The sequence below is a fragment of the Epinephelus lanceolatus genome, chromosome 24 (assembly GCF_041903045.1).
Source record: "Epinephelus lanceolatus isolate andai-2023 chromosome 24, ASM4190304v1, whole genome shotgun sequence".
Lineage (NCBI taxonomy): Eukaryota > Metazoa > Chordata > Actinopteri > Perciformes > Serranidae > Epinephelus > Epinephelus lanceolatus.
Window position 1 is genome coordinate 20,534,969 of NC_135757.1, and position 26,962 is coordinate 20,561,930.

The 26,962-nt window shown below is 38.9% G+C and overlaps 1 protein-coding gene across 1 annotated transcript in view; it reads left to right on the forward strand.

Moving 5' to 3' along the window:
- The first annotated feature begins 383 nt into the window (after nucleotides 1–383).
- Nucleotides 384–26,962, forward strand: part of gpd2 (glycerol-3-phosphate dehydrogenase 2 (mitochondrial)) — a 58,416-nt gene continuing 31,837 nt past the window's right edge. Inside the window, exons 1-7 of the mRNA XM_033615977.2 lie at nucleotides 384–521; nucleotides 8,351–8,457; nucleotides 14,082–14,253; nucleotides 19,290–19,414; nucleotides 19,503–19,600; nucleotides 19,753–19,916; nucleotides 26,414–26,578. Coding sequence (XP_033471868.1) covers nucleotides 8,356–8,457; nucleotides 14,082–14,253; nucleotides 19,290–19,414; nucleotides 19,503–19,600; nucleotides 19,753–19,916; nucleotides 26,414–26,578 — 826 coding nt within the window. The 5' untranslated portion in view covers nucleotides 384–521; nucleotides 8,351–8,355. The remainder of the gene's footprint in view (nucleotides 522–8,350; nucleotides 8,458–14,081; nucleotides 14,254–19,289; nucleotides 19,415–19,502; nucleotides 19,601–19,752; nucleotides 19,917–26,413; nucleotides 26,579–26,962) is intronic.

Here is a 26,962-nt window from a genome sequence, read left to right on the forward strand (position 1 = left end):
GTGCATTGGGAAAGGGGCACCTCATCCACCCTGCTCTTCTGATGAGTAAAGTACAGTCCCTCAAACATAGGGATCATTTTCAACAGCTGTACTGTGGTTGATTGAGGAGCATTATTTTGCAGCTTAAAACCGACGCTTAGCATCAGTGTTTTTAAATATTATCAGCTTTATTTTTTCTCCATGCCTTCCGTGCTGAAAGACAGATCAAACGACAGCTGGGCGCACTTCCCTCTGTCTTTATCATTATCCTGAAGAAGGATACGGGGGACACCAGCGTTGTGCAATCCTACCCTCACTTACGTCACGACCGCGGCACCGCCCCCCCGCTCGAACGCCATTGGACTAGCGCAGCGGAGCGCCGCGCTCCGATTGGCTCTCCGTGACGCCGCTCGCGGCTAGCGCTGCTTCCTGGTTGCAGCCGTCAAACACAAGCTGCAGTTTGGATAACAACCGATGTCCTCATTGTCGCCGCCCTGAATCGCCCTGAGCGAGTTTTAATCAGCCTCAAAACAAGAAGTCCTGTAAGTGGGAATGTCTGTTGTATCACTGACTGTTTTTCGGGCATTTTGAAATATGTCTAACGGATATTTAACCCTTTGTTTTTTTGGCGTAGAGCCAAAAAGCACAGCAGTATCAACGAGTTCCTTTGCTAGTCGAGTGTGACCATACACCTCTACTCCTCGGTTCTTCTAGCGAAGGGCATGCCAGATTAATGTGTGTAATTTGGTTATTTTAAATCGTAAAAAACGGCTACATTTCCCTCTCTTCCTGTAGAGGTGTACAACAGGCATTTTTATAACGTAAAATTATCATTGGTGCCTGCTGAGACGAAGCCTGTTGTTGGTTTTCCTTTAAAGACCAAACTGAGCTGACATTATAATCCACTGTAAGATCTCAAATGACACCGACTTCCTCTTGTGTGATAGATAACAGAACAATACCTGGCATCGCAAATGAATTTACCACCACCTGCTGTTGAACCTTCAGGGTGGAATTTGTCAGATTTCCCAGGTATCCACAGGAAACACACAGTAAAATTGTAAATGGACCTCGCCATGTATGTCTTCACAAACCAGCCCCACATTACAGCCAGGAAGCCCTCCTTCTGCTGTGTCATTATGAATCTGCAGGCTGATGAAAGTGAATGAGGTAGTGAACATCACGAGGAGGGATAGTTAATTTTTCTGGTTATGTCACTCACTTATTAGGGCTTCAGTTTCAACAGTTTGGTGGTTCAGCTGCTTAAACTATACTCATCAGCATGTTCCTGTCAAAATAGCTCTTTGGGGCTAATTGTTTTCATATTTGGCCTTTAGCCTATAGTGTTCAGTAATGAGCAGCATGTGGGAGGGTGTAAAAGCCTGTGGCATGCCACACTGTAGGGTTTGATTATATAGGGTTTTAAGGCCAGTAGACTGAATGGAAATTGATAATACCTGGTTTTAAAAAAGATAAAGCTATATGATCTGTGCCTAAATAAATGGAGTTAGGGATGCACAATAATATCGGCCCATCATCAGTATTGGCCGACATTTAAAATGAACTATCAGAAACGCCCAACATACATTTTCTTAATTTGCACAATGAGTGAATATTACATACACTGAAAAGCATTGTATTTCATGTCTCCATGTGCTGGTGGGCCATCATCATAAGAGCATGCATGTATAATAGGCTATGATAATTCCACTCCAGAAGAGACTTGATGATCACTAAAATTAGGTGGGGAAAAAGTGGATATATCGATCTTGTTATCGGTTATCAGCCAAATGAAGACAGAAGTGGAGACATTTGGTCAGATACTGAATTGGTGACACTAGTCTTGGGTGTCCACTTTGAAACTGAGCCAGGGTATGAAATTAACAAAATATTTTGGGGGCAATTTTGGCCCCCACGGTCTAAAAAATGGGGGCATTTTCAAAATGTTTGGGGGCCATCAAAAAATTGTAATTATGTTCTAACAATAAGCACATGAAAAGCAAAACCAACTAAGATAGTGTCTTCACTCTTCAGTATAAACCACTATAAATGAAATAAATAATGGGTTGCATAAAGTTATGGTTGCAAAATATCACTCAGATTTCCTATAATTCAGCCAGTTTAAATGTGATGATTTAACCATTAATCTACTGATAGCAGTACTAATGTTTCACCACATTACAGTTACTTTTACTCTTAAAAAGGCCAAATTACTATAAATTCCTTAGATGCAATCCTGGAAGTAAGTTAATTTAAAATTTAACATTCATTCTACCTTAATTTTTCATTAATTTGTCATTGTGTAGACACAGATCACCCAAGAAATGGTTAATTTATACTTATGGTACAGCAAAGCCCCCTCCCCTTCTCTGTCAGATTACTCTCACATAATCAGTGCAATCTTGTTGATTATGTCTGGAAAATGAGTTGTAGACGTGACGGTAAATTAATTTAATGAAAATAAAATTATACTTTAATGTCAGATTGTAATACTGTTAAAAATAGAAATACATATAGTTGTTTCGAAAACTTGGGGCAATTTTGGCCCCTGGAACACGGCTTTTGGGGGCACTCTTGGATAAATTGCGGGCCAAATGGCCCGTGGCCCTTGCTAATTTCTGACACTGAACTGAGCTGATTGTATAAGCCTAGATCTTCTGTGTGCTGTGTGTGAAGCATCCATGTTTTCACAGACATGGATGTAAACTGTAAGTAACTTGACTGGTTAGGGGAGGTATACAACTGCAAGGCAGTAATTCTAGTTTTTGACAGTGTAGAAAAGCCATTTAAACAATGTCACAACCGTCACAGGACATTAAAATTCCCTCTGTCACAATTACACCAAGTCAGAGCTATAAGTAGCCTCTATATTTAAGTCATATACTGTAGCTCACAGCTTTAGCATATAACGTATGAAGTTGTGCTTTGATAGATTGCAGTGTGCAGCTTCAGTTCTGTGGAGAAGCTTTCATATGCTGTCTTCATAACAGGTTTTAAAAGGAGCACTTTTGTAATCAGGGATGCACAGACATCCCATGATCCAGATGTACGTCTCTTGAGGTCTTACTTTGCTTATTTTGTAGTAATTCTTCCAGTAAATCGTGTTGTTGTTTAACAGTTCTTGCAGTTAAAAAGTTGTATCAAATGACGAAGGCAGTGGCTGTAAAATTGTGGTGCTAATATTGACTGACACAATAGTAATAGGTCACTTGTTGCACCAAACTCATTACTGACATTTGAGCCATCTGTAGCTGTGTTTTATTAAAATGCATTAGAATCTGCTTCAGCATTTGCCACTCCCTGGAAACCTTTATTCAAAGTACGTTACAGTGGGAATGCAAATACTTTTTTGGGCTGCCCCTGGTGGGATTTGGGGCCCTCGTCCTGCTGGAGCTGGTATCATGTTCTCCTCGTTAAAATGTAGAAACAGCGTCCAAACAGTTGCTTAATACTAAATGAGTGTTACTCAATTTAATTTCTATTTTGAACAAAATAATCCTGCAGAGTTTTTCTTGCTGTATGGTGGTCATTTTCAGTTTTTTTCCCCTGATGTATATTAACCTGTCTTCAGTCATTTTATCATCATGAGTGATTTGCCTCATTTTTGCCCTTTAAACATTCTTTAATAAGTAAATATTTGCTTCAGATAGACTTTTACCAATTAGTAAACAAATTATACGCAAAACACTTAATATGTTAAGTCATGAATTTAAGCAAATATGCCAAATATTCTCTAGTTCTACCTTCTTAAATGTGTAGATTTGCTGCTATTCATTGTCATATATGAGAGTAAATGGAATATTTTTAGTTTTTAGAGGGTTGATTGGATAAAGGAAACATTTTCAAGATGTCACCTTGAATATTTTTAGCTATTTTCTAGCATTTTAGATGAAGAGATTGATCAAGAGAATAATTGGCAGATTAATCAGTAATTAAACAGCTTTGTTAGTTAGTTGGTCAGTTGCAGTCCTAGTTTCAAACAAGTTGAATTAGACTACATGGTCAAAAGTATTCGGATGCTTAAATTAATTTTGTGGAGAACTGGACGATGCACTCATATGTCATAATTCAAACAGGAAATCTGTGGAGCTGCAACTATAATTCGATTAAATGATTGAAAAAAATCGCCAACTATTTTGATAATCGATTCAGTGTTTCAGTAATTTTTTAATTAATTTGCTAGTTCCAGCTTTTAAAATGTGAGAGAATTTGCTGTTTTTCTTTGTCATTTATGGAGAGTCTTTGAGTTTTGGACTTTAGGTTGGACAAAGAAGCAAAACGAAGAAGTCAATTTGGGTTCTGGGTAACAGAGACAAGCATTTTTCACTGTTTTTCCCAACATTTGAATTGACTAAATGATGAATCAATTAATCGTGAAAATAATTGGTGGATTAGTTGACAATAAAAATACAATTACAATTATAGTTGCTGTGCAGCAATGGTCGGGGCCGGGCAATTTTAGGCAAAATTAGCCAATTCTGAGCAACACACACACTAAAACAAAGCATATCACAACATAGAAGTTACATCATATAATTATGGCATGCCCTTCAAATTATGGATGAGTGGCTGAAGTGATCAGACTCATAATATACTAAGGAAAGAAAAAACTCAAGAACAAGAAAGTAAGAATAACATTAACTGCTAGCAATTATGAACAAACTGGCCTGATCTAGCTTAAAGCTAAACAGTATCCATGGTGACTAAGATGAAAACATTTTTTAAAATGTAAAAGTAGCTATTGGATAGACTCTGCATATTGACTGATAGCTAAGCCAAATAAACAGGGAAAAGAGACAAGGGACAACAGGGAAAAGTGTTGATAAGGAGCATTTGTCTCTCCGCTTAACTGCCTGGATCATAAATTATTTTAACCTTAGTAGTCTCTAATCCACATAGCATGATGCCTGAACATAGGACTTTCACATTAGAATGTCTGTTCTGCCTTAGCTGAGGCTTGAACTCACAACATCTGAGACTGAGGTCCGTCATCTATCTCACTGAGCTAACTGGCAAGTGACAGTTCATGTGTGGCTTCACAAATTGACTAAGCCAAGCATCAGGGTGCCAGACAGTAGCCATCCATGCCATGGAAAAGCAAAAAAAAGTGAAAGTTCCAAAGCTGTAGCACATATGATTGATTTGTTATGAATTTTCAAAGTTTTGACATTTAGAGGCTTGCTGTAGCGCCACCATCAGGACTATTGTCTTGTGTTTCCAGTTGAGGACATCTGGCATGGGACTGGACCTTTATAAAAAGTTTGGGTAGATTTCTCATATGGAAATGTTGCACAAGCTGAGGCTTGAATTCACAATCTTCAACACCAAGAATCATCCTCTATCTCACTGAGCTAACTGGCAAACAGAAATGTCACATGTAGCTTCACAAGTTGACTAAGCCAGTCACCTGTGTGCAAGACAGCAGCTGTTAGTGTGTAAAGGCAGATTTCAAACGGCTGTCAAAAATTCAGTTATTAAGACAAAAATCCAAAAATACACAAATTGCATCTAGACACCATGGAGATGTTGGTCATTTGTTTTTAACAATGATTTATTTGCTCCATAAGTGAAACACTGATGTTTAAAAATGACATTTTTGCATTGACTCCAATTGTTCGCATGAGAGCGAAATTCAAAATGCTGTAAAAAATCCAGTTTTTGAGATAAAATTCTGATATTTTCCAAACATCATCTACCATGACTCCAAAATGTTGTCATTTTTTTAAAGAACATTGAAAATGTATTTAGCAAGAATTTGCAAGTATATGTTTACAGTACTGTTTACAGTCAAACATTTTGATGCACTGTAGGCTCAATTTTCGATAAATCAAAAATCTGTGTGGATCGTTTGTGTAGGACAGTCTGAAGATGCTCTGTAGCAAGTTTGGTGTCAATTGAGCAAAAATTGTGGGAGGAGATAGGTTTAAGAAGTTTTACAGTTTTTTGTAAAAAAAACAGAGTGATGGACTGTATCACAATAGGTGCAATAGGTTTAAATGTACAAAAGTTTCTTCAGTATTGGGGCAAATCTGTAGCACATATGGTTGATTTGTTGTGAAGTTTTGAACTTTAGAGGCTTGCTGTAGCGCCACCATCATGACTATTGGCCTGTTTTTGCAGTCTCTGGCATGAGACTGGACCTTTGTGCAAAGTTTGGTGATTTTTTGGGCATGGGAAGTATGATTTCCTCAGAAGAAGAAGAAAGAAGAAGAAGAACATGCAGGATAAAAATAGGGTCCTGGCAACTTAGGCTGCCCGGCCCCTAATGACTTCTTTTGACCAACTCATTCTCATCCCCAGGCCGTCAGATACTGACGCTCTGTCATGCCCCTTGGTTTCTCGTAGTGATATACAGGGCACCCTTGAGGGTCTTTTTGTGACGCACAGCTGAAACACATTCTAACACGATTTATATTGTCAAATGGTTGCCGTTTGTATTAGGCAACAAAACCACTTGGTTAGGTTCGGAAAAAGGATCATGTTTTGGGTTAAAATAAGTATGTTTGGTACGTAATACCACATACATAATGCCTGCAGACTTTCTGGATTTTTAGACAACATCAGTTGTTTTCAGCATCAACTCTTGCCACAGTTGGGTTTACATTGGAGCCTGGTGCATCTCATAAAGATGCTAATGGGTGCCTTTGTTGTCAATATCACATGAAGAGGGCTGTGACAAACCTATGACAAAGTGTCAGTATTTGGGAGCGAGAACGGGCTATTTTAACAGTCAAAAGCTCAAGGTGTGACTCTTATTCAGGTTTATACAACAGTTAGTTCCGGCCCTGCAATCTGATTGGTCAAGAGACAGTAAAACCGTGACGATATTGGAGTACAACATCACGGTTATTTCACTGTGTATGTATCACTCCACCTCACAGCTGATTGCAATCAACAATCAAATCAAAACTGACGGTTAGTGTCAGTTAGGTTAGCAGTTGCGTTGCATCCCTGGAAAAGTATTTAAACAAACTTCCACCAGATGCAAATGCCCTTTATCTGAAGCCCAGGATGACAGCAGCTCACACAGACAATATCTGGTACACTAAAGCTCCGCTGGGAATAAACTCACTCGCACAGATGCTGCCGAAGATGTGTAAAGAGGTGGGGACAACAGCTATCTACACCAATCACAGCCTCAGGGCGACTGCCATACAGAAGCTGTCAGATGCGGGTCTTGAAGCGAGGGAGATCATGACAGTGAGTGGGCACAGGTATGATAACGCAGCCTATGTGTAAAGTTAGTCTTCTAATTAGGAGTTGGGCCCTAAAATATACCTTTTGTCTTGCTGGTCTGAGAGCTTGTTAAAAAGCTACTGGAAGCCATCCATGGAGAGAAGAAAACGATGGAGCAACATACTGTCAGATCAGAAGGCAGAGTCGGCTGTGCCTGTGAAGCGACAGTCTGCAGTCACCAGAGACTTATTTCACTGGCTGCACAATTAATGTTAACGTGCAGATAAATGTGTATAAAGAGTAAGTGCCTGGCGCACCATGTCTGCGTTACATAGCAACGGTGACAGCGGAGTCCTGAGGGAACTATTTTTGTTGGCGGAAGACAAATAAAATGCTTAAATTATCTATTTTGTCCTCATTTTTCAACATTTCTTAATCAGCCTTGCTTATTTAACTGTTGAACTGTTGTATAAAAGCAATATCACACTCGAGCTCGTGATGTTATACTCGTATATCGTCACGGCTGTAATTTGGTCATAGGCACGAGGCCGCAGGCAGTGCAGTGCTCTCCACCTTGGAAATGCAAGGCCAATGTTAATCCAAGTTCTGTCCCTTTCTTTATCCGACAACTTCTTCGCCAACAACCGTTGTTTCTTTAGAGGTAATGTCACATCCTGGTTGTCTTCAGGTGGACGTTCCGCTCTCTGCCATTTCATTTCGAAAATACGTGCTGCCATTGCTCACCGGCAGTAGCATTTTATAGGGAGGGAGGGCCGGGGGGGGGGGGGGGGGGGGGGGGGGATTCACATGAACGTACATGAATGCGCAGCCGGACCGGCTTGTAAACAAGGGGCTGGAGATCAACACAGAGAGAGGGTGTGTGAGGTCATGCTATACTCCAGATGAAATTACACCTCTAGTTCTTCACATAGTAATGTTTTAATTCCTTCAATCTAGAAATGATGAATTTCGCTTATTGTTCCTTTAATCGGTGCAACAGTGACATAAACACAGCATTCCTGTTCTACACACCTCTCTTTTATGACCATTCGACCTGACTTGCAGCTTTTTGGATCCTCCCACCCTCCATACTTTCTTGCATACCTCCTTCACATGATCACCTGTCATGTCAGAGCCCTATAACCTGTGTGTCTCTGCTCTATCTCCTCACTGCACTTTACTTTTACTCCTACAGGGACCATGGCGTTCAGGAGGGCTCTGAAACAGACGGCAATCATAGGCGGAGGGGCGGTAGCCACGGTGTTTGGCCTGTCACAGCTGATTGAATACAAGAAGACGCAGGTAAGCTGATGAAAGATGTCTCAGTTTGTACTCTATTTGTTTTCTTGTCTTTCCTGTTGCTTGATTACTTTTTGTTGCATGAATTCCAGTTTTGCAGGATTTGTCAGAAGGCAAATGTTGTTTATGTTGAGATGCGTGCTTTTTTCATCCTGACAGGTGTAAAAATTTAAACTCAGACTTTGAATACTTAAACATTTTGTGCACAACAACAGCAGAGTTTTAAGAATAGCATTTGTTTTGGTCTGAAACAAGTCAACCAAGCAGGGAGGGACTGCCTTCAAGGGCATGTCTGAGCTCAATGTTGGAATGTGCTGTCGTCTGCAGGGCGTGTTTTCTCTTTCTGTTCCTTTTTTTTTGTTGGGCACCTTTTAGCTGCTGTGCAGGAGACTTCAGTTTCCTTGCAGCATGCTGGCACTGGACCCTGAACTGCTTAGAAATGATGATAAATAATCATAGGTTCTTCACCAGCAAGTTTTTACTTTGTTGAATAACTCTTATGGAGCTTTCCCAACTCAAATTTCCTTTCTACTTCCTGGTCCAATAAAATATACCTTGTTCAAAGTTTGTAATTGAGGGTTTTACGGTCAACTTGTTCTCTGAGTTTTAGGGTTTAGGGGTGTGGCTGTTTTACTACCTGGCTTTTCAAAATAAAGTAATAAAATCAAATGTAAGTAAAGTAAAATTTTGTTTAAACAGAGCCAGGCTAGCTGTTTCCTTCTGTTGTCAGTCTTTGCGCTAAGCTAAGTTAGCCAGCTGTAGCTTCATACTTTATTTACAGATATGAGTGTGATATCAAACCACTCATCTAACTCTCAGCAAGAAGACGAATAAGTGTTCCAGAAGAAGAAACACCTAAAATAATAATCTGAGCCTGTCAGTGGTGAAAACAAGCACTTTAAGTGGACCTAAGTTGACAGTGCGCACATGCCTAGAGTGGTTACATTTCGGCCTGTTTTGTTGCTGCCAGCTGCAGCACTTTTGCTTATTACTGGACCAATTAAAAAAAGACATAGCTGTCTCCATTACTCACTTAGACACAAAAAAGATGGGAAAACAGGGTCCGGGTTGAAAAATGCCAAACTCACCCTTGAATCCATTTGATACATTATATATTTTGACCCTGTTTCTTGACTAGCCAGTTTGCTGCTTGACACTGTTGAAGGACAGCAGCATAACTTCAAGGAATGAAGAAAATGCAGCTTCTCAGAGAACAGGCAAACATTCACCCTCATGACTGGTGACCCTGGGAGCAATGCTGTCCTTGGAAGACACTACTTCATGTCCTAGTGTTAAGCCTAGAAACTCAGCCACTGATTGTCTTCATGAACACATAACTGTATATAACCACAGGGCTTCATTTGAGATTGACAAGCAGCTGTGCTTCCCCTGACCCCTGACCTGGCATAGACCTATTTTTGGCACACCACACAACTAAATACCAGACTTTATATGACTGTGCAACCTAATGTGAACTTTTGTTTTGTGTCCTGGCGTGATAATGTCTTCTCTTGCCCATCATCGTCCTCTCAACCAAGCATGGATTGGTAAGCAAGAAGTCGACCCTGATGAAATATAATTATTTTCACAATAGTTTGTAATCATGCATGCCTCTAATCCCAGTAATTGCAATGCTGATGAGATGAATGTCCATCTTGTCTCCTTTAGCAAGGGCATATGGCTTGGTGAAGTTTTCAAGACAGCGGCCGATTGGCTATTAGCATGGGCCTTGCTCTGCCATTCACTGACTTAACTTGATTACGGGGGGCACGCTGGCACTTAATTCTGTGGAGGTGTTTGTCTGTATGCATCATCAAAAATAGACAATGATTATATCATCGTCTCGTTTGCGGTTGCAGACCTAAATTACAAACGCCTGCTACTATTTGCAAGTCAAATGCCACGTTTGCTTCAAAGCAGCTTGATGCAATCATTTAGCGTCAACTGCTAAATAGAAAAATGAATGAATATTTCATTAGAAGTGAAAACCCACATCCTCGTGTCAGAGGGGAGCTGTGTTTTTTTTCTTTATCGTTGTTGTGAATATTTCTTTCAATTAATTATTTTTGCTAATCAAACAATGGATATAAATGATGTTGAAAAGACTGTGGTTTTATTTTATGGGTTTTGAAAGTTGAGCAGCATGTTGCAGCAGATAGTAACCCTCAGCAAACTTTCCTTCGCTACTAATCATATAAAGAATGTATATATAATGTTTTTTAGCAACACTTCACTTGGAAACTAAAGGTGAAAGTGACATCATAAGCACATTATAATATAACCTTCACAACCAAGAATAGCTCAATTAAAAGGATATTCTTGGATTTGTTAAAAAGGCATTCCAACTACACTTTTGCTACATTTGGTAGAAGTATTCAGACTGTCACTTAAGTAAAAGTAGCAATACTATGAAGTAAAAATGCTCTGTTACAAATAAAAGTCCTGCATCCAAACTCTAAAAGTATTTCAGTGCTTGAAAGATGGTGTTTTCATAAAGCTGGTGTTTCTATGCAGTACAAAGATGCAAATATGACCAGATAAAAAAGAAAAAGAAGTCTGTTGCATTCGCTTTTGCTCAAGAGTTAGAAAACCTACAACTACCAAAATTCACTGCGCCAAAATGGACCAATAAATGATCCTGCTGGTTGTGACATTATTGTTTTGACACAGGAAACAATAAGGCTCACTGTTAACATATGATCTCAAACAGTACAGTTAGCTTAAATATGTTTCCAGAAATATTTTAGGTGAGAAATAGACAATACAGTAACAGAATCTTGGTTTTTATTTGATCAGCACTGCCTAGAAAATGTAGAAGTACAATCTGTAGTTCCAGCAACAGCCCGAGAGCCAGCGAGTTTTGCGTCACCCAGCAGATTTTATGCTGGCAAATCTGGGTGCTTGCAAAATGTACTGTAGTATAACCCGGTTATTTTACACATTATGATACAAAGCCGGTCAACAATAGGCGAGTATACCTATATGTAAAACTATGTAACCACTACTTGAAATATATACTTAAAGGAGCAGTGTGTAGGACTTAGTTCACATTACACGATTTTCACCATGATTTTGACGTCGCAGAGGATCTTGAGAGCCACCTTGGGTCGGAGGTGAGTCGGCAGATAGTCTGCCACAACGAGCCCTCATGTGTGAACAAGCCTACGAGCAAGTCGCCCCCATGTCTGTGACCGGGACTGGATATCTGGCATGCCAAAAAACTGGAGAGGTCTGACACGACTGACAACAAACATCAGCCAATGAGAGGTGGGATATGTCCCACGTCAGCACGCAGGAGGACGGAAGAAATGTGAGGAGGACAAGCCGCAGGGTTGCCACTTGCCAGGTCCGCTTATTAGCCACGACTTTGGGGTTTTTTCTAAAGTAGAGTTGCTTATTTGGGCTTGCTTTCTAAATGTCACCTTTCTCTATATATATCCATCTAATAAGTTATTTAAACACATGATAGTCGCTTCTTTTCGGCTTGTTTCCATAGCCCTGGTTGCTTGTTTCTCTCCCAAGATCTAGCAACACTGACAAGCCAGCAAGCAACAACAACAATGGCGGCGTCCACAGGATCACGGGGAGCGCGTTGTGTTTGGACCCAGGCCCTGGAGGCACATCTGATTCAACACTGGAAAGAATATCCATGCCTTTACGATGTGTCGTTTGGTGACATCACCGTGTTAGCTGGGGCTCTGTTGGCGAGGGCTTGGTGGAGAAATCTTGTGGTGCGCACACACAGGTTGTAACGCGGTTGGCGAGACTCCCGAAGACAGAAATACACTTTGCCAGGTATGAACACTCAAAAGATTACGATAGTCTCCGCGACGCAAAATCAGGATGAAAATCGTGTAATGTGAACTAGGCTTTAGTGGCGTTGAACAGTGAGGTTTGCAACCAGCTGAAACGTCTCCCTTGCACTGAGCTTGAACTCCTGGTTATAATTCCTTCAGTGTTCATTGGTCAGTAGGTTCTTATTGGAAGCAGAATTATCCGCAAAGGTCTCTTCATCTTCAAAACAAACAAACCGGGTGATTTAAACCGATAAAACAATTAATAAAGCAGTTTCACTTTGAAAATGTGGTATTTTTCTGATGCTGTTTGGATCAACACAGAGAGGCTGCTAACTTCGGCGGCCGACACAAAAACATGGATGGCCCCATCACGAGCCAGTGTTCGGTTTGTCTGTTCTGGGCTACTGTAGAAACATGGCAATGCAACATGGCGATATCTGTAGATGAGGACCTGCTTGCTATTTATAGAAATCATTCTAAGGTAACAAAAACACAACAACTACTATTTTTAAGTTATTATATGCTAAAGAAAAGACATGCATTATATTTAATTTCCAATACTGCCAATATATCCTTCTAAATCTGACACACGGGACCTTAAAAGTATCATAAGTATTAATTTTGCAGAAGTGTATTATATGTTAACCACTTCATATGCTGTTGGGTAGTTTGATGTATACCAAGGCATCATATTTTCCAAACGAATCACATTTTTTTTGAAGAATCTGAATCTTTAAAGTAACTTAGCTGTCAGCTAAATATAGTGCAGTCAAAGCACAACATTTCTCAGCATAAAATGGAAATACTTAATTAAACTACCTCAATAGGAATAGTAACATTTTCATTAATGTTAATTACAAACTTTTTTTAAAATAAAAAAATCCTAAAACTGGAAAGTAGGGCTTGTCTTACATTTAGATGTAACATTTATGTAATTGAAAAATGGTTACGTTTTTCTACCACTGTATATATTGTAATTACTTATTTCTAGAGCTAGATTAATAAATTAGCTTGTAGCACATACAGTATTAAGGAATCACCAAGTATTGAGGTTGTTAAGTAACAGTACCTCAACAGGATCCAATAAAAGGTAATTAAAAAAAAATGCTCTACATTTGTGTTAAGATTTTCTTTGTAACACAAATATTTGTTTTTTGTCATCAATTAATGTAAAATAACCAATATCTTTTTTTTGTCTCTTGTGTTTTTAAATATGTATTGTTATCAACTTAAAAAACTCAGCAACAGTTGGGCTTTATTAAACTTTTTAATGATATCAGTGCTAGGGGATTAAAAAAAACAAAACAAGATGAATTAAAGAATTAAAATAACGAAAAAATTGTGCAACTAACTGAGAAAGTTTTTAGCACCAGTTCACCAAATGGAAAGTTAGTCTGGAGCCCTAAATAATAATCACAGTAATAAATGCACTTCTAGGCTTCTGTACATACATTATATTCCATCCCTTACAACAAAATAATGCATATTATCAGCAGCATTTGACTGTATGTCTTACAGTAATCTCATTACACAGTCAAATCCATAATGTATGAAAATGATTGCAGGTGATTATGCATTATATCACATGTAATTTTATGAGGTGATTATAATGCATGAATACATTGTACTGGGAATGCTTGCACTGTGCTTATAGTGTTTCAAAATGCACCTCAAGGAAAGTGTTGCTATACTTTTAAATATTTAACATAGACTCTAAATGGAAATTAACATAGAAACTTGTAGTTTTGCACAATTAAGGGAATCTTTAATTCTTGAAATGTACTGTACTTGTTGTGTTTGTGTTGTTGTATCTATCTGTGTCACACCCAGGCTCGGTTAGCCCACGTGGCAGCAGAAGCAGAGCTGAAGGTTCCCTATGCGGATGAGCTTCCCTCTCGGCAGGCCCAGCTCGCGAGGCTCCAAAACACAGAGGAGTTTGATGTTCTCATTGTAGGAGGAGGTGCCACTGGTGCAGGATGTGCCTTAGACGCTGTCACACGCAGTGAGTGATCTGTCTGCTTTACATCACTCTGCTGGGACCACCATGTGGTAAATGATTATAAACACTCACCCACAATTTCCACATACTCCGTCTGCGCAGCGCAGTGCACTGCGTAGCAGATGCGCTCCCATTCTAGTGGATAGCTGCATTTCAACAGCGCGCGCTGCGCAGCTTCTCTGGAACATCCCAGAAGTGCCACGGCACTCCACCTCGCTTCGTTGGAGATACGCACCAGGTCTTTTTTTCAACGACTGCGCATCCATAGCATGTCAAGCCACGTAGCTCAGATCTCACCAAACCAGGAATAGAACGCACACAGCATCCAATAAATTTCAAAATACAACACAATGCATTTACAGATTGTAAACTGTCAGTTTTTTTAAAAAATCATGTCACATCCTGTCGCACAAGTTGTCATTCAGTGCGAGGGTCCGTGGAAAGATGGATGAGGAGAAACTCATAGTTGAAGTGGAAAACCATTGTATTTTGTATTTTGACTATTGTTTTGGTCGGGCTGACAATTTATCAATTGCTTTTTATCGCATGATTTCGCAGTTCCCATGTGAGCTTGCGGCTCTGCTACGCAGCGTGGCGCTCCAGAAACGCATCCAGTAGGCGAGGGTACGCGCTGTTGGTCGCTCCAGATCCACAGCACAGACAGAGTATGTGGAAATTGCGGGTCATTTAGACCTATTAGTTATGCTCATGGGCAAATATAGAATTTGTGCTACCTTCACTAATTCAATTCAATTTCAATTCAATTTTATTTATAAAGCCCAATATCACAAATCACAATTTGCATCAGAGGGCTTTACAGTATATGACATCCCTCTGTCCTATCAACCCTCACAGCGGATAAGGAAAAACTCCCCAAAAAAACCCTTTAAAGGGGGAAAAAATTGTTGAAACCTCAGGAAGAGCAACTGAGGAGGGATCCCTCTTCCACGATGGATAGACGTGCAATAGATGTCGTACAGAACAGATCAGCTTAATAAATTTACAGTATTCCATATGACACAATGAGACAGAAAAAGAGACAGAGAGAGATGCAGGACAGACAGTAATGACAGTGGCTTACAACAACACTCATTTAAGTAATAATATTGTAATGATAATTACGGCTATTGTGGTACAATATGTTGTAAGTATATGTTAATATATGATAGTATATGTATGTGACAATAATCACATGTGTATAATAACAGTAGAAGTATGACTAATAATAGCAGCAGTAGGAGGCAACAGGCAGGACCACGGCATCAGCACAACCACGTCACACGATCCAGGCACAGCTGCGAGCACAAAGGCTTTGGAGAAGAAGCCGAGTTAGTGACATGCAGTACAGCGGAGTTAGCGAGATGCAGTAACAGGACATGAGTGTTAGCAAAGGAGAGAGAGAGAGAGAAAGAGAGAGAAGGAGAGAAGGTGCCCGGTATATTATAGGGGGTCCTCCGGCAGACTAGGCCTAAGTCAGCCTAACAAAACAACAAAAGCATGGACTAATTTTTCTGCATCTTTTTTAGGACAGGATAGGCCTAATTTTTGCAGATGACAAAACGCGTTAAAAGTTAAAAGACAAATGTTGATCAAATATTACTCAGAGGTTTCTTACAATAGAGCTAGAGGCCAGAGCAATGCTTCCAGAGAAACTACATCAGATAAAGAGTTTCTGAGTTGTTTGGGGCCAAGAACAATAACTTTTATGTCTTTAAGGGATTTTTGAAGTTTAGTTAAATGATCCGTGTCTTCTGCCTTTATCGATGAAGACAATTGTGTATCATCCGCATAACAATGGAGATTTAGAGTGATTTCTAATGATGTTGCCTAAGGGAAGCATATTTAAAGTGAACGGATTTGCACAGAACCTTGTGGAACTCCAAAACAAACCTTAGTATGTAAAGATGATTCATCGTGAACGTGAATGAACTGAAAACGATCAGGTAAATAAGATTTAAACCAGCTTAGTGCAGAACCTTTTAGGCAGTGTTCCAGTCTCTGCAGTAGAATTTGATGGTCAATTGTGTCAAACGCCACACTAAGATCTAATAAAACAAGTACAGAGACAAGTCCTTTGTCCGAAGTAATCAGAAGGTCATTTGTAATTTTAACTAGTGCTGTCTCAGTGCTATGATGCACTCTAAATCCTGACTGAAATTCCTCAAATAAATTATTAATATGGAGAAAATCACACAGCTGGTCTGCAACTACTTTCTCAAGGATCTTTGACATAAAGGGAAGATTAGATATTGGTCTATAGTTGGCTAACACCTCTGGATCCAGGGTGGGCTTTTTTAGGAGAGATTTAATTACAGCTACCTTAAAGGACTGTGGTACATAGCCTGTTAATAGAGATATTTTGATCATGTCTAATAGTGCTGCACGATTTGATAAAAATGTGCGATTGCGATTTGAGTGGACAATATCGCCATTTGCGATTGCAGTTACATTATAATACATAAATGGTATCATTAGTCTTCTTGCTTGATTCAGTGTTTCCCCTACATTACATTAGGGGGGCACTGACCTGACCTAACATAGTTATTGTTACGGACAGTGTCTAAAAGACCATCAACAGACTGAGCACAGTCAAACACGTTGATCACACAACAGCGCAGCACTGCACTGTACCTACAGCGGAGCAAGCCTGTGTTGCGTTCAGGTGTTGTCACGTAATTGACAAATTCCAGCAAGTGAATAGCCCATAACACAACACAGCAGCATGTTAAGTGGGCTGAACCCGAGCAAAATTGCTCAATTTTTAATTTGTTATTATAGTTTGTTATGGAGTCCGTGATTTCCCCTTGACACTTAAACATGTTTGCGTAATTGTGCTTGGATGTTGTTTTATGAGGCTCTGGCAGCTTTCAGTTTTCCCTTTGTCTTTAACGTTACACGGCTTGGCTTACGCTCGTATGCATTCTTGCTACTATTCTCTGTGCTGTCAGTGTTGATATAGACTGGTTGTGTTCCCGCGGGACGTGGCGACTTTAACTTTTAAACTTTTACACAGCACGTCTTTCTGTTCAACGTCGCCGTACCTGAATCCAAAGTATTGCCATTTAATAGACGTTTTTTTTGCCACCAACTCAGCCTGTTCATGGTCGTGCTCATGCTCTTCAGCGTCTATGTTGGTCACTGCTGCAGGCCGGGTGGTCACCTGACCATACGTGCTGCACACACCAGGTTAGCTTGTGGGCGTAATGTCAACAAACTCCACACACTACAGCAGAGCAGAGGTAGTCACGTTCAAAGGCACACACGTTAACATTTATTTACATTAAATCGCAAATCACAGCCTTTTATGTGGTTGTGTAATCGCACAGCCTGACATCGCGATTACGATTAGATTAATTGTGCAGCACTAATAATTTGTAAGTGTTAACTAAAGGTAAGACTTCCTTAGCCTAGTTGGGATGGGGTCTAAAAGACACATTGATGACTTGGATGAAGAAATCATTAAGGGTCAGTTGTTAAAGAGTAATGTGGGAGAACCAATCTAAATATATATCAGGTCTTACAGCTGTGTTTGAGGGCAGATATGTACTGTCTGAGGACAGGAGGTCATGAATTTTGCCTCTAATAGTTAGAATTTTGTCATTAAAAAAGCTCATAAAATCATTACTGCTAAGGGCTAAAGGAATACAAGGCTCAATAGAGCTGTGACTCTCAGTCAGCCTGGCTACAGTGCTGAAAAGAAACCTGGGGTTATTCTTGTTTTCTTCTATTAATGCTGAGTAATAGTTTGCTCTGGCATTGCAGAGGCCCCTCTTATACGTTTTGAGACTGTCCTCCCAGACCAAACAAGATTCTTCCAGTTTGGTTAATCGCCAATTCCTTTCAAATTTTCGCGATATTTGTTTTAATTTTTGGGTTTGGGAGCGAACTTTCTTTGCTTCGTTAACTTATTTTTAAGATGTGCAACCGAGTCGAGTGTTGTTTGCAGCGAGCCTGCAGTGCTATCAACAAGAGTATTAAAGTGTTAAATTTAAAGCTGATGGAATCATTTCCTTAAATTTTGCTACAGCACTATCTGATAAACACATAATATAGTAACTGTTGCTGAGTGGCGTGTAATCAAATAGAAAGAAAGCAATAGTTATAAAGTAGTGATCTGACAGAGAGGGAAAGACTAGTAAGTTTTCAATTTCAATTCCATACGTCAGAACTAGATCGAGAGTGTGGTTAAAACAGTGAGTGGGTTTATGTACACCCTGACTGAAGCCAATGGAGTCTAATAATGAGATAAACGCAGAAGGGAGGGAGTCATTATCAACGTCAACATGAATATTGAAATCACAGACAATAATAACTTTATCTGATTTAAGAACTAAACTGGATAAAACTGAGAATTCAGATATAACTTTGTTTCAACAACACTGTAGTTAAAGTGTGTTTATGTTTAGACACAAAAAACACCTCAAAACAACCGCTTTCCGGCCAATATTACAGCAGGGAACACAGCGATATCTCTGTAAAAAACAACTGGTTTTCGTGCAGCTATCTCAGCAAGAAACGCAGTGATGTCTCAGGAAAAACAGTTGTTTATCATCCTGGCCAGAAAGAGCAGCGATGACTCAGTAGAAACAACCAGTTTCCTTGCTACTATCCCTGCAAGAAATGCAACCATGGCTTTTGTTGCACTATTCCTGCTGGAAAAACAACGACAAGTTCCTACAAAACACCTAGATTTGGAGCCTAAAAAGCAGCTGGAAACACAGCAGTGACTTGCTAAATCCAAACTGTTGTGTTGCCAGTTTCTCTTGAAACATAGTCTGCAGTTTGGCAGGCGTCTTGCTGTCCACTATCCCCTTCACCTCCAGATGATTAAGTCAGCTCATATATTAGACTACTTTAGAAACATCGATATGAAACATTCAAATGTAACATATTCATGGTTTGCTGAAACATGCACTGCTAAGATTTCCTCTGGCAACTGGGCTGACTTGTAGTTTAAAAGCATGCCATTTTTTCTATATTTCTATTTATGGTGTTTTGGGGTAAAAGAAATAAAATTATCCTTTGTCTTTTCTTCCCAGACCTCAAGACTGCTGTCGTAGAGAGAAGCGATTTCTCTTCAGGTACAAGCAGTCGGAGTACCAAGCTAATCCATGGTGGGGTGCGATACCTCCAAAAGGCCGTCATGCAGTTAGACTACGAACAGGTTCTCCTTCATCCTCTTATATTTTATTTTCATGTTGATTCGCTGCCCTTTTTTTGTCATTAACTTTCTCTTTCTTTTACCTTAACAGTACATGATGGTGAAAGAGGCCCTGCACGAGCGAGCCAACCTCCTGGAGATTGCACCTCATCTATCTGCGCCGCTACCCATCATGCTTCCTGTTTACAAGTGAGTGTCAGGATTCTTACATGGCAAAAAATGCATAAGACATGTAGTAATTAACATCAGCATCTGAATGTTTGCTGTGGCATATGATGATGTAAAATGAACGGAAAAAATGAGGTTCCCATCTAACTTTAATCACTATGTTAATGTCCAAGATGGTGGCAGTTGCCTTACTACTGGGCAGGGATCAAGATGTACGACCTGGTGGCTGGGATCGAGAATCTGAAGAGCAGCTATGTCCTCAGTAAGACCAAGGCTTTGGAGCTTTTCCCCATGCTGAAAAAGGACAAGCTGGTAGGGGCCATCGTCTACTATGACGGTGAGTCAGAACTCCACAGTACTTCGTCTCAGGCCAGCAGAGACTTTATGTATTATATTTTCACATCGACACTGGTGGTTGTGGACAGTAACCTAAAAACATGCTCCGTTTGTTGATTCATTTCTCAGGTTTTTATTTTCTGTAAACATGAACAAAGCAGCTGAGTCAGTCTTGTTGCTTTTGCCCTTTTACACAGTTTTTCTTGTTCTTTTCCAGTGGTGATAAATTGGATCAGTTAGCTGATGAAAAATAGTATGAAATAACACCATAATTTAGGTACAGCTGGTTCTTAAACACCTGACAGTATGCAGGCTTCTGTGTCAGGCTCGGGGTCACTCAAATGGGTCACAAGACTATCGTAGGAATGGTATTTCCCATATCCTTTGAAATACATGATCAATCACCATTTTAGGTGGTTGATCATGTATTTCTTTATTATTTATTGATTTAAAATGTGATTATAGGACACAATTTGAGAAGGAAAATTCAGTTTGGTTGAGCTAGTCATGTCTTTATGGCACTGACATAGACGTTGCTTTGTTTTAACCCTTAGGGCCTGTTTGACTTTTCCTCTCAGAGTCGTAAATCAGTCAATCTGAACACACAGAAATGATACACACATTTTAATTCACTGTTACTTTCCAAGAATATCAATCTGTCTGATGGATTAACTCCATAAATCCACTCCTAAATGTCAGATTTTCCCCAAGAGTCATCATGTTCCTAGGTTTTCTTTAGTGTCAAAGTAATTCAGTGATAATTGTCTGTACATCAGCAGTAAAATTTCAAACAGAAACTACTAATAGCTAATCCAGCACACTTTAAAAAGGTGCCAGAATATAAATGGCTAAAAAACAATGTGTCCATGTTGTATCTGTGAATCTGTGGAAACATTATACTCACTGCTGGCTTTCCTGAAATCATTTTGGGTGCTGTAGTTCCAAATCATGATTACCCTCCAAATATAAATCATAAAAAAGGTAATGATATAAGTGACAAAAACATTTATGTTGGCTTACATTTTTATGTCTCAGCATCCGGTCTGTCTGAATGAGGAACGAGATATCTCAACAAGATCTTGAGGAAATTTCTATAAATTTTGCACAAGCGTCCACTTGGACTTGGACAATGACCTGATTAGAATTTGTGGTCATAGGTCAAAGCAAAACATGTTTTTGGCCATAACTTCATACACTAATTATGACAGAATTTCATACAAATGTCTCAAAGTGAGTGATGACTTTTTATATCCAAAAGGTCAAAGTTTAACTTTACTGTGACATCATAATTTTCAGCAAAAATGCTTTTCTGGCCATGATTCAACATCGTATCTACAAAAAGGGAGATATGTGGTCAGATATTTCATTGGGGACTCTAGTCTTGGGTGTCCACCTTGAAACTGTGCTGGGTTGAAGATGTGTGTGAAGCATCAACGTTTTAGAATTTGTAGCTTCTTTGCAGCAGCATCCATATTTAAAGCATTGTTTACTGTCTTTGCTACATATAAGTCTGGACAGACATGGAAATATACTGTGACTTCACTGGTTGGCAGGGGCATACAGCTGCGGGTTTAACAATTGTAAGCTCTAACCCTAACCCTTATGACAATTTTGTCATAAAAAACAAAACAAAAAAACAACAGCATTCTGAGTTGTCAAATAAGATACTGCATAGGTGGTTAAGGTTTACAGCAACTCTGCCAAAGAAATGAAAACTGCAAAAAAACAAAACAAGGATTCAAAGATTATATTATTGATTTATGACATATTCATAAAAATCATTACCTGTTTTATGAAACCAGTACCCAGTTTATTAAAGCTTTTAGTACAGTCTCCTCTGACGTTCAGTCTCACTTACAACTGCAGCATCAACACCAATGAGCACTTAGACATGAAAACAATGCAATATTTAAAAAAAAGGAAAGAATTTTAACTTGTTTAAGGAAATTCTGCCTCTGAATGGATTGTAATATTAAGGAAATAGTGTAGAATTTATATGATTAAGCCAAACAGGAGATGAAAAAGGGCCTCAGATGTAAATCTTTCCCTGTGGCCTTCATCTCTACTGGTGCCGAACAAAAAGTGTTGACACGCTGGTCAGATGCCCTCACTTCCCTGTGGCAGTGAAGGCATTTTGAAGAACATTTTGAGTATTGGCTTGTCATTTCTGATGACAACAGGCTGCCAATCTTTATTTTTTAAATTTCTCATGCGGTATCAACTTGGCGTAAATATGAAAAGCTACATAACTGGGACATTAAGTGGCACGCCCAAACTCCTTTATTTCATAATCCCGCATTACGTAAGGGAGCTTCCTGTTTTGTATCTTACCAGTGATCCAACTCAGGTTTACATACTTTAGGGGATGTCATGGATACTAATGGTCTCAGACCCTTTTTTCCAGATCTGAAAGATTATTATAATTTGCCTCGCTCCTCTTTCTTTTTACACTTACTTTGCTCAGCCATGCGGGCCTATGGCATTCCCTGGTCTCAACCACCCTACCATCCTTTATTTATTTTTGTTAAAAAAATACCACCTGCCATCCAAGCTTGGAATTTCGATCTTGACGCACAACATCATATAAACTGGGACAAAGTCTGGGGAAATATTTATATGGCATCCCGAAACCTAAATCATCAGCTGATTAATTTTAATTTCGCCCATAGAACTTATTTAACTCCCCAAAAATCCCATAGAATGAAATTATCACATACACCAAATTGTTTACTTTGCCCTTTAAATGTAACCGGTACTTTCTTACATATGATGTGGGAGTGTCCCATGGTTAAATCTTTTTGGGAGCAAGTTTCTAACTATCTTTCTACAGTATTACAAATAAATATACCTCGCGCCCTGAAAATGATGCTCTTTAATGATAACGATGTATTAATGCTAAATTCATATCAAAGACGTTTTTGGCTAGCAGGAAGCACAGCAGCAAAAAAAATGTTAGCACTCAGATGGCAACCTCCTCATACTCTGTCCCTTAACCAATGGAAACAATCACTTGCAGACATTGTTTTATTAGAATTATCCACAGCAAGATTAAATGGTGCTAGTCAGCAAACAATAGAGAGTTGGAATTCCATTTTAGATCACGTTAAGACCTCTATCTCATAAAGTTAGGTTCTTTGCTATGTAAACAAGACGCCCAATTTACTGTACTTTACTTCTCGTTATAGGTCCATATATTTAAGTTTTTATTTTATTTTATTTTATTTTATTTATTATTATTTTATTTATTTGTTTTCATTATTATTATTAGTGTTATTATTATTATTATTTTTTCCCCTAAATTATTTATTTATTTTCCTGTGTTTTTTTTATTTTTTATTTTTTATTTATACATTGGTGGTTGGCTGTGGGAGGGAAAGGATGGGAGGTTGGGGATTTCAATGTGGTGAGGTTTTTTTCGGGGGTGGGGTGGGGGTGTGTGTGTGTGTGTGTGGGGGGGGTGATCTTGATCTTTACCTTGACATAATCATCTTGTTGAGCTGGTTGTATATGCAATATGTATGTTGGTACTGTTTACATATTAAGAGAGGCAGGATTGTTTTGTCTGCTCTGTCTTTGTTTCCTAATTGGATGTTATCAATTTTCTTTTCTTTTTTTTCTTTAGTTCAAGAATACCAGTGAACATTTCTTCCAGTGTGACAAATGTATAGCATGTGAATGCTCTGAGCGTAAAATATGGTAATGTTTTGTTCTTTTCTTTCATTATTGTTTATCTACCTCCCTGGGGAAAAAACAACTAAAAAATAATAAAAAGTTGGTCACCAAAAAAAAAAAAAAAAATTCCGATGCCGCTTAAAGAGGCTTTTAACGTCTCTTATTTATGGTATTCAACAGTTAGACACAAAGATACCCTTCAAAATCTGTGTCATTAATAGCAAAAAAATACTTATGCTGCTTTTTAAAGATTGTAACAAAATGAACCATGGAAATGTGGCTTTTGTTGATTTTATGAAAGAAAATAAATCCACCAAATTCCATGTTCAAATTCCATGGAAGCAATTAGCAAACTTTAGAATTAATTAACATGTTATTATACTTGCACACTAAATATTGAGTTTGATTTTTAAAATCAAAACAAACAGCCTTTGTACTCTCTAAATATAAAATATAAGAGGCCAGATATGACTGGATTGACTGCAGACTGGAAAAAGGGAAGAGCATTTTCTTGGTGCAAAGCAGCATATGTTTGATTTCCACCCCCAACCCCCGCCTGCCGCCATCATCTGCTCTGAGGGGGGACAGGGCCGAGATGGTGATGGTGGAGGGGTGGGGTGTCTTTTCTCCAATTATGCCGTCTGGAACAATCACGCCGGTGACATTTCGAAATCTGACCTTCTCTCCCGGCGGTGTAGAGCGCAGAGGAGCGTCGTAGACGGTCAGACCGGCTGAGCAACAGCTATTTCCTCCGCTGTCTTGGTTACTGCAGCTCCTGCTGCCACCAACTACAGCAGAAGCTTTTTTATTCTGCAGCAAATGTGTAGGCCTAATGCTCCTGTTTTCATTTGGCTGGGTGGTATATTTGTTTAAATGGCCTGAATGCTCTGGGAAATTAAACTACAGTGTGTTAATGCTGCTGTAGGTACAACAGACATGTCTCGTCTTACAGGGAACGGTACTGTGAGTGTTCACTGGTGAAAATATTGATATTGCAACCCATTTTTGTTAAAAACCAGACATAAAAGATCACATCCTCTTGAAATTTGAAACATTTTCATGCAACTGAATCTCTGTTTCTACAATAAAATGAGCTGTAGAGACAAAGAATAAAAAAGAAATTATATTTTTGTATGTATAATAACAGGATAAAATGGCTAATGAGCCTCTGTAGCAAATGTTTTGACAGTAGCAGATGTTGGTATGGTGACTTGCATTAGCTGTGGTAACCTGTGCACTGGGGAATACACTGGAAACAGTCAGTGATGATACAAAGAGAAACAGGAGAGCCATCAAATGCAGAAACATGAGTAAAAGTATGCTAACATAATACTAAACAATAACGATCTGCTTATGCTATTCATAAAGAGTACTGAACGTGTGATCTTCTCACGTAATGATATATATAAAAGACCAACAATATTTGCAAGGGTGGACATGTTGAGACATGATAATCTGGAGGTAGACCACTAAATGGGGTTGCAACAATATATTTTCACAGTACAATAACGGTTTCACGGTATAACAGTGTTACACAATTATTATTATCAGTTTCAATGACTGGTAAATTTCCAGTAGGATTCCTGGAAAATGTCCTTGAAAATTTCTTATACAGAAAAATAGATATTTATTTTATTTTATTTTATTTTATTATTTTATCTTATATTTCCAGGAAATTTACATAAATTTCCTGGAAATTGACATGAATTTCTGGAAAATCTCTAGAAAGTTTCAAAGGGCAGTTCAGAATTATGGGATTTTATTTTATTTTTATTTTTTTGTTTGCAAAATTTCAATTTAGAAAGTATAACTTTTAATAGTGAACTTATTTTCAAACTTATTCCTGAAAAATTTCCAGTAAATTTCCCAGAATTATTCTGTAAACTTGGTTGAAAATATTCCATAAGTTTTCAGCATTTTTTCCCCCCATTTTTCAAGAAATTCACAGTACATATCCTTGAAATTTCCTGAAAGATAAACTAGAAAAAATTTACCTGGAATTTCCAGAAAATTCTCAAGGAAGGTTCAACTCAGGAATTTTATTCATTTTTTTCTCTGCAAAATTTCAATTAAAAAAGCATACCTTTTAATAGTGAACTTATTTTTAAGATTATTATTGGAAAATTTCCAGTTAATTTCCCAGAATTTTTCTGTAACCCTTGTTAACAATGTCCTGTAAATGTTTCAGCAAATTTTCTGTGACGTTTTTCTGGAAATTCCCAGTACATTTCCTGGAATTTTCTTAGGAAGATATCCTAAGAGAAGTTTAGCTTGGAAATTTAGGAATTTTTGAGCAGTTTCAATTAAAAAAGTGTGTCTTTTAATAGTGAACTTATTTTGGGGGAACATGCACATAAAAAACAGATGTTCTTATGCTTTGGTTGTGGTATGCCCATTTAATTGAATTGCACTAAATAATCAAATGATTAAGCATCAATATCAAATGAAAATGTACAACATACAAAAATAAATGTCTTACAAGTGAGGTTTGCATTAAACAAACCTTTGTACTTTGCAGTCATCCAGAAGTGCGCAATGGTTTTATTGAAGTAATTTAGTAAAATCCGGGCTGGATTATGAGTTTGATATAATTTCATCATTACTGGGACATCTTGATGTACATTTGTCTTTCTTTGTTGCAGGTACATTGCCAGCTAGTCAGCGTCCTGTAGCTTGCATTTTGTCACTGCCAGTTTTCACACCAAAAGCCTTAAATGTCAAGTAAATACAGTACACATAAAATAGTGTGTAATTACTTCCTGTGTGAATCAGTCTGGGTAAATCTTCCTGGACCCCTCCATCTTTCTCCCTCTCTGTCTCCTTCAGGGCAGCACAATGATGCACGCATGAACCTGGCCATCACCCTCACTTCTGCCCGCTACGGCGCCACCGTCGCCAACTACACCGAGGTGGTCCGCCTGCTGAAGACAAAGGACCCACAGACCGACAAGGAGAAGGTTTGTGGCGCCCGCTGCAGGGACGTCCTCACAGGTGAGGCATGCAGGGATTGCGTGGTTTTAAAGGGCTGCCGAACCAGTTAGATAATGTCGTGTGTTATGCTGAAAGCATGAACAGAATTCATTTTGAGTCTCACTGGAGCTACCTGCAAGTGTTGAGGGGCTATTCTTCTGTCTATAATGTTTAACAAATTATACTGCAAATAAAATATCAGTTGATTTTAAAATGATGGACTTATTATCCACTTAAAGTGATAAAAAGTAGAACTGATTGTGCCCCTGATTCGATCAGTACTGCAACCCTGGGACCACCAGTGATCTCACGCAAAATGACTGCCCTTCAGAGGCTGTAGCAGGCATAGTTTTGAAGCAAGTGAAGATACTGATGTCATATGAAACTATATCACCTAAGGCATCC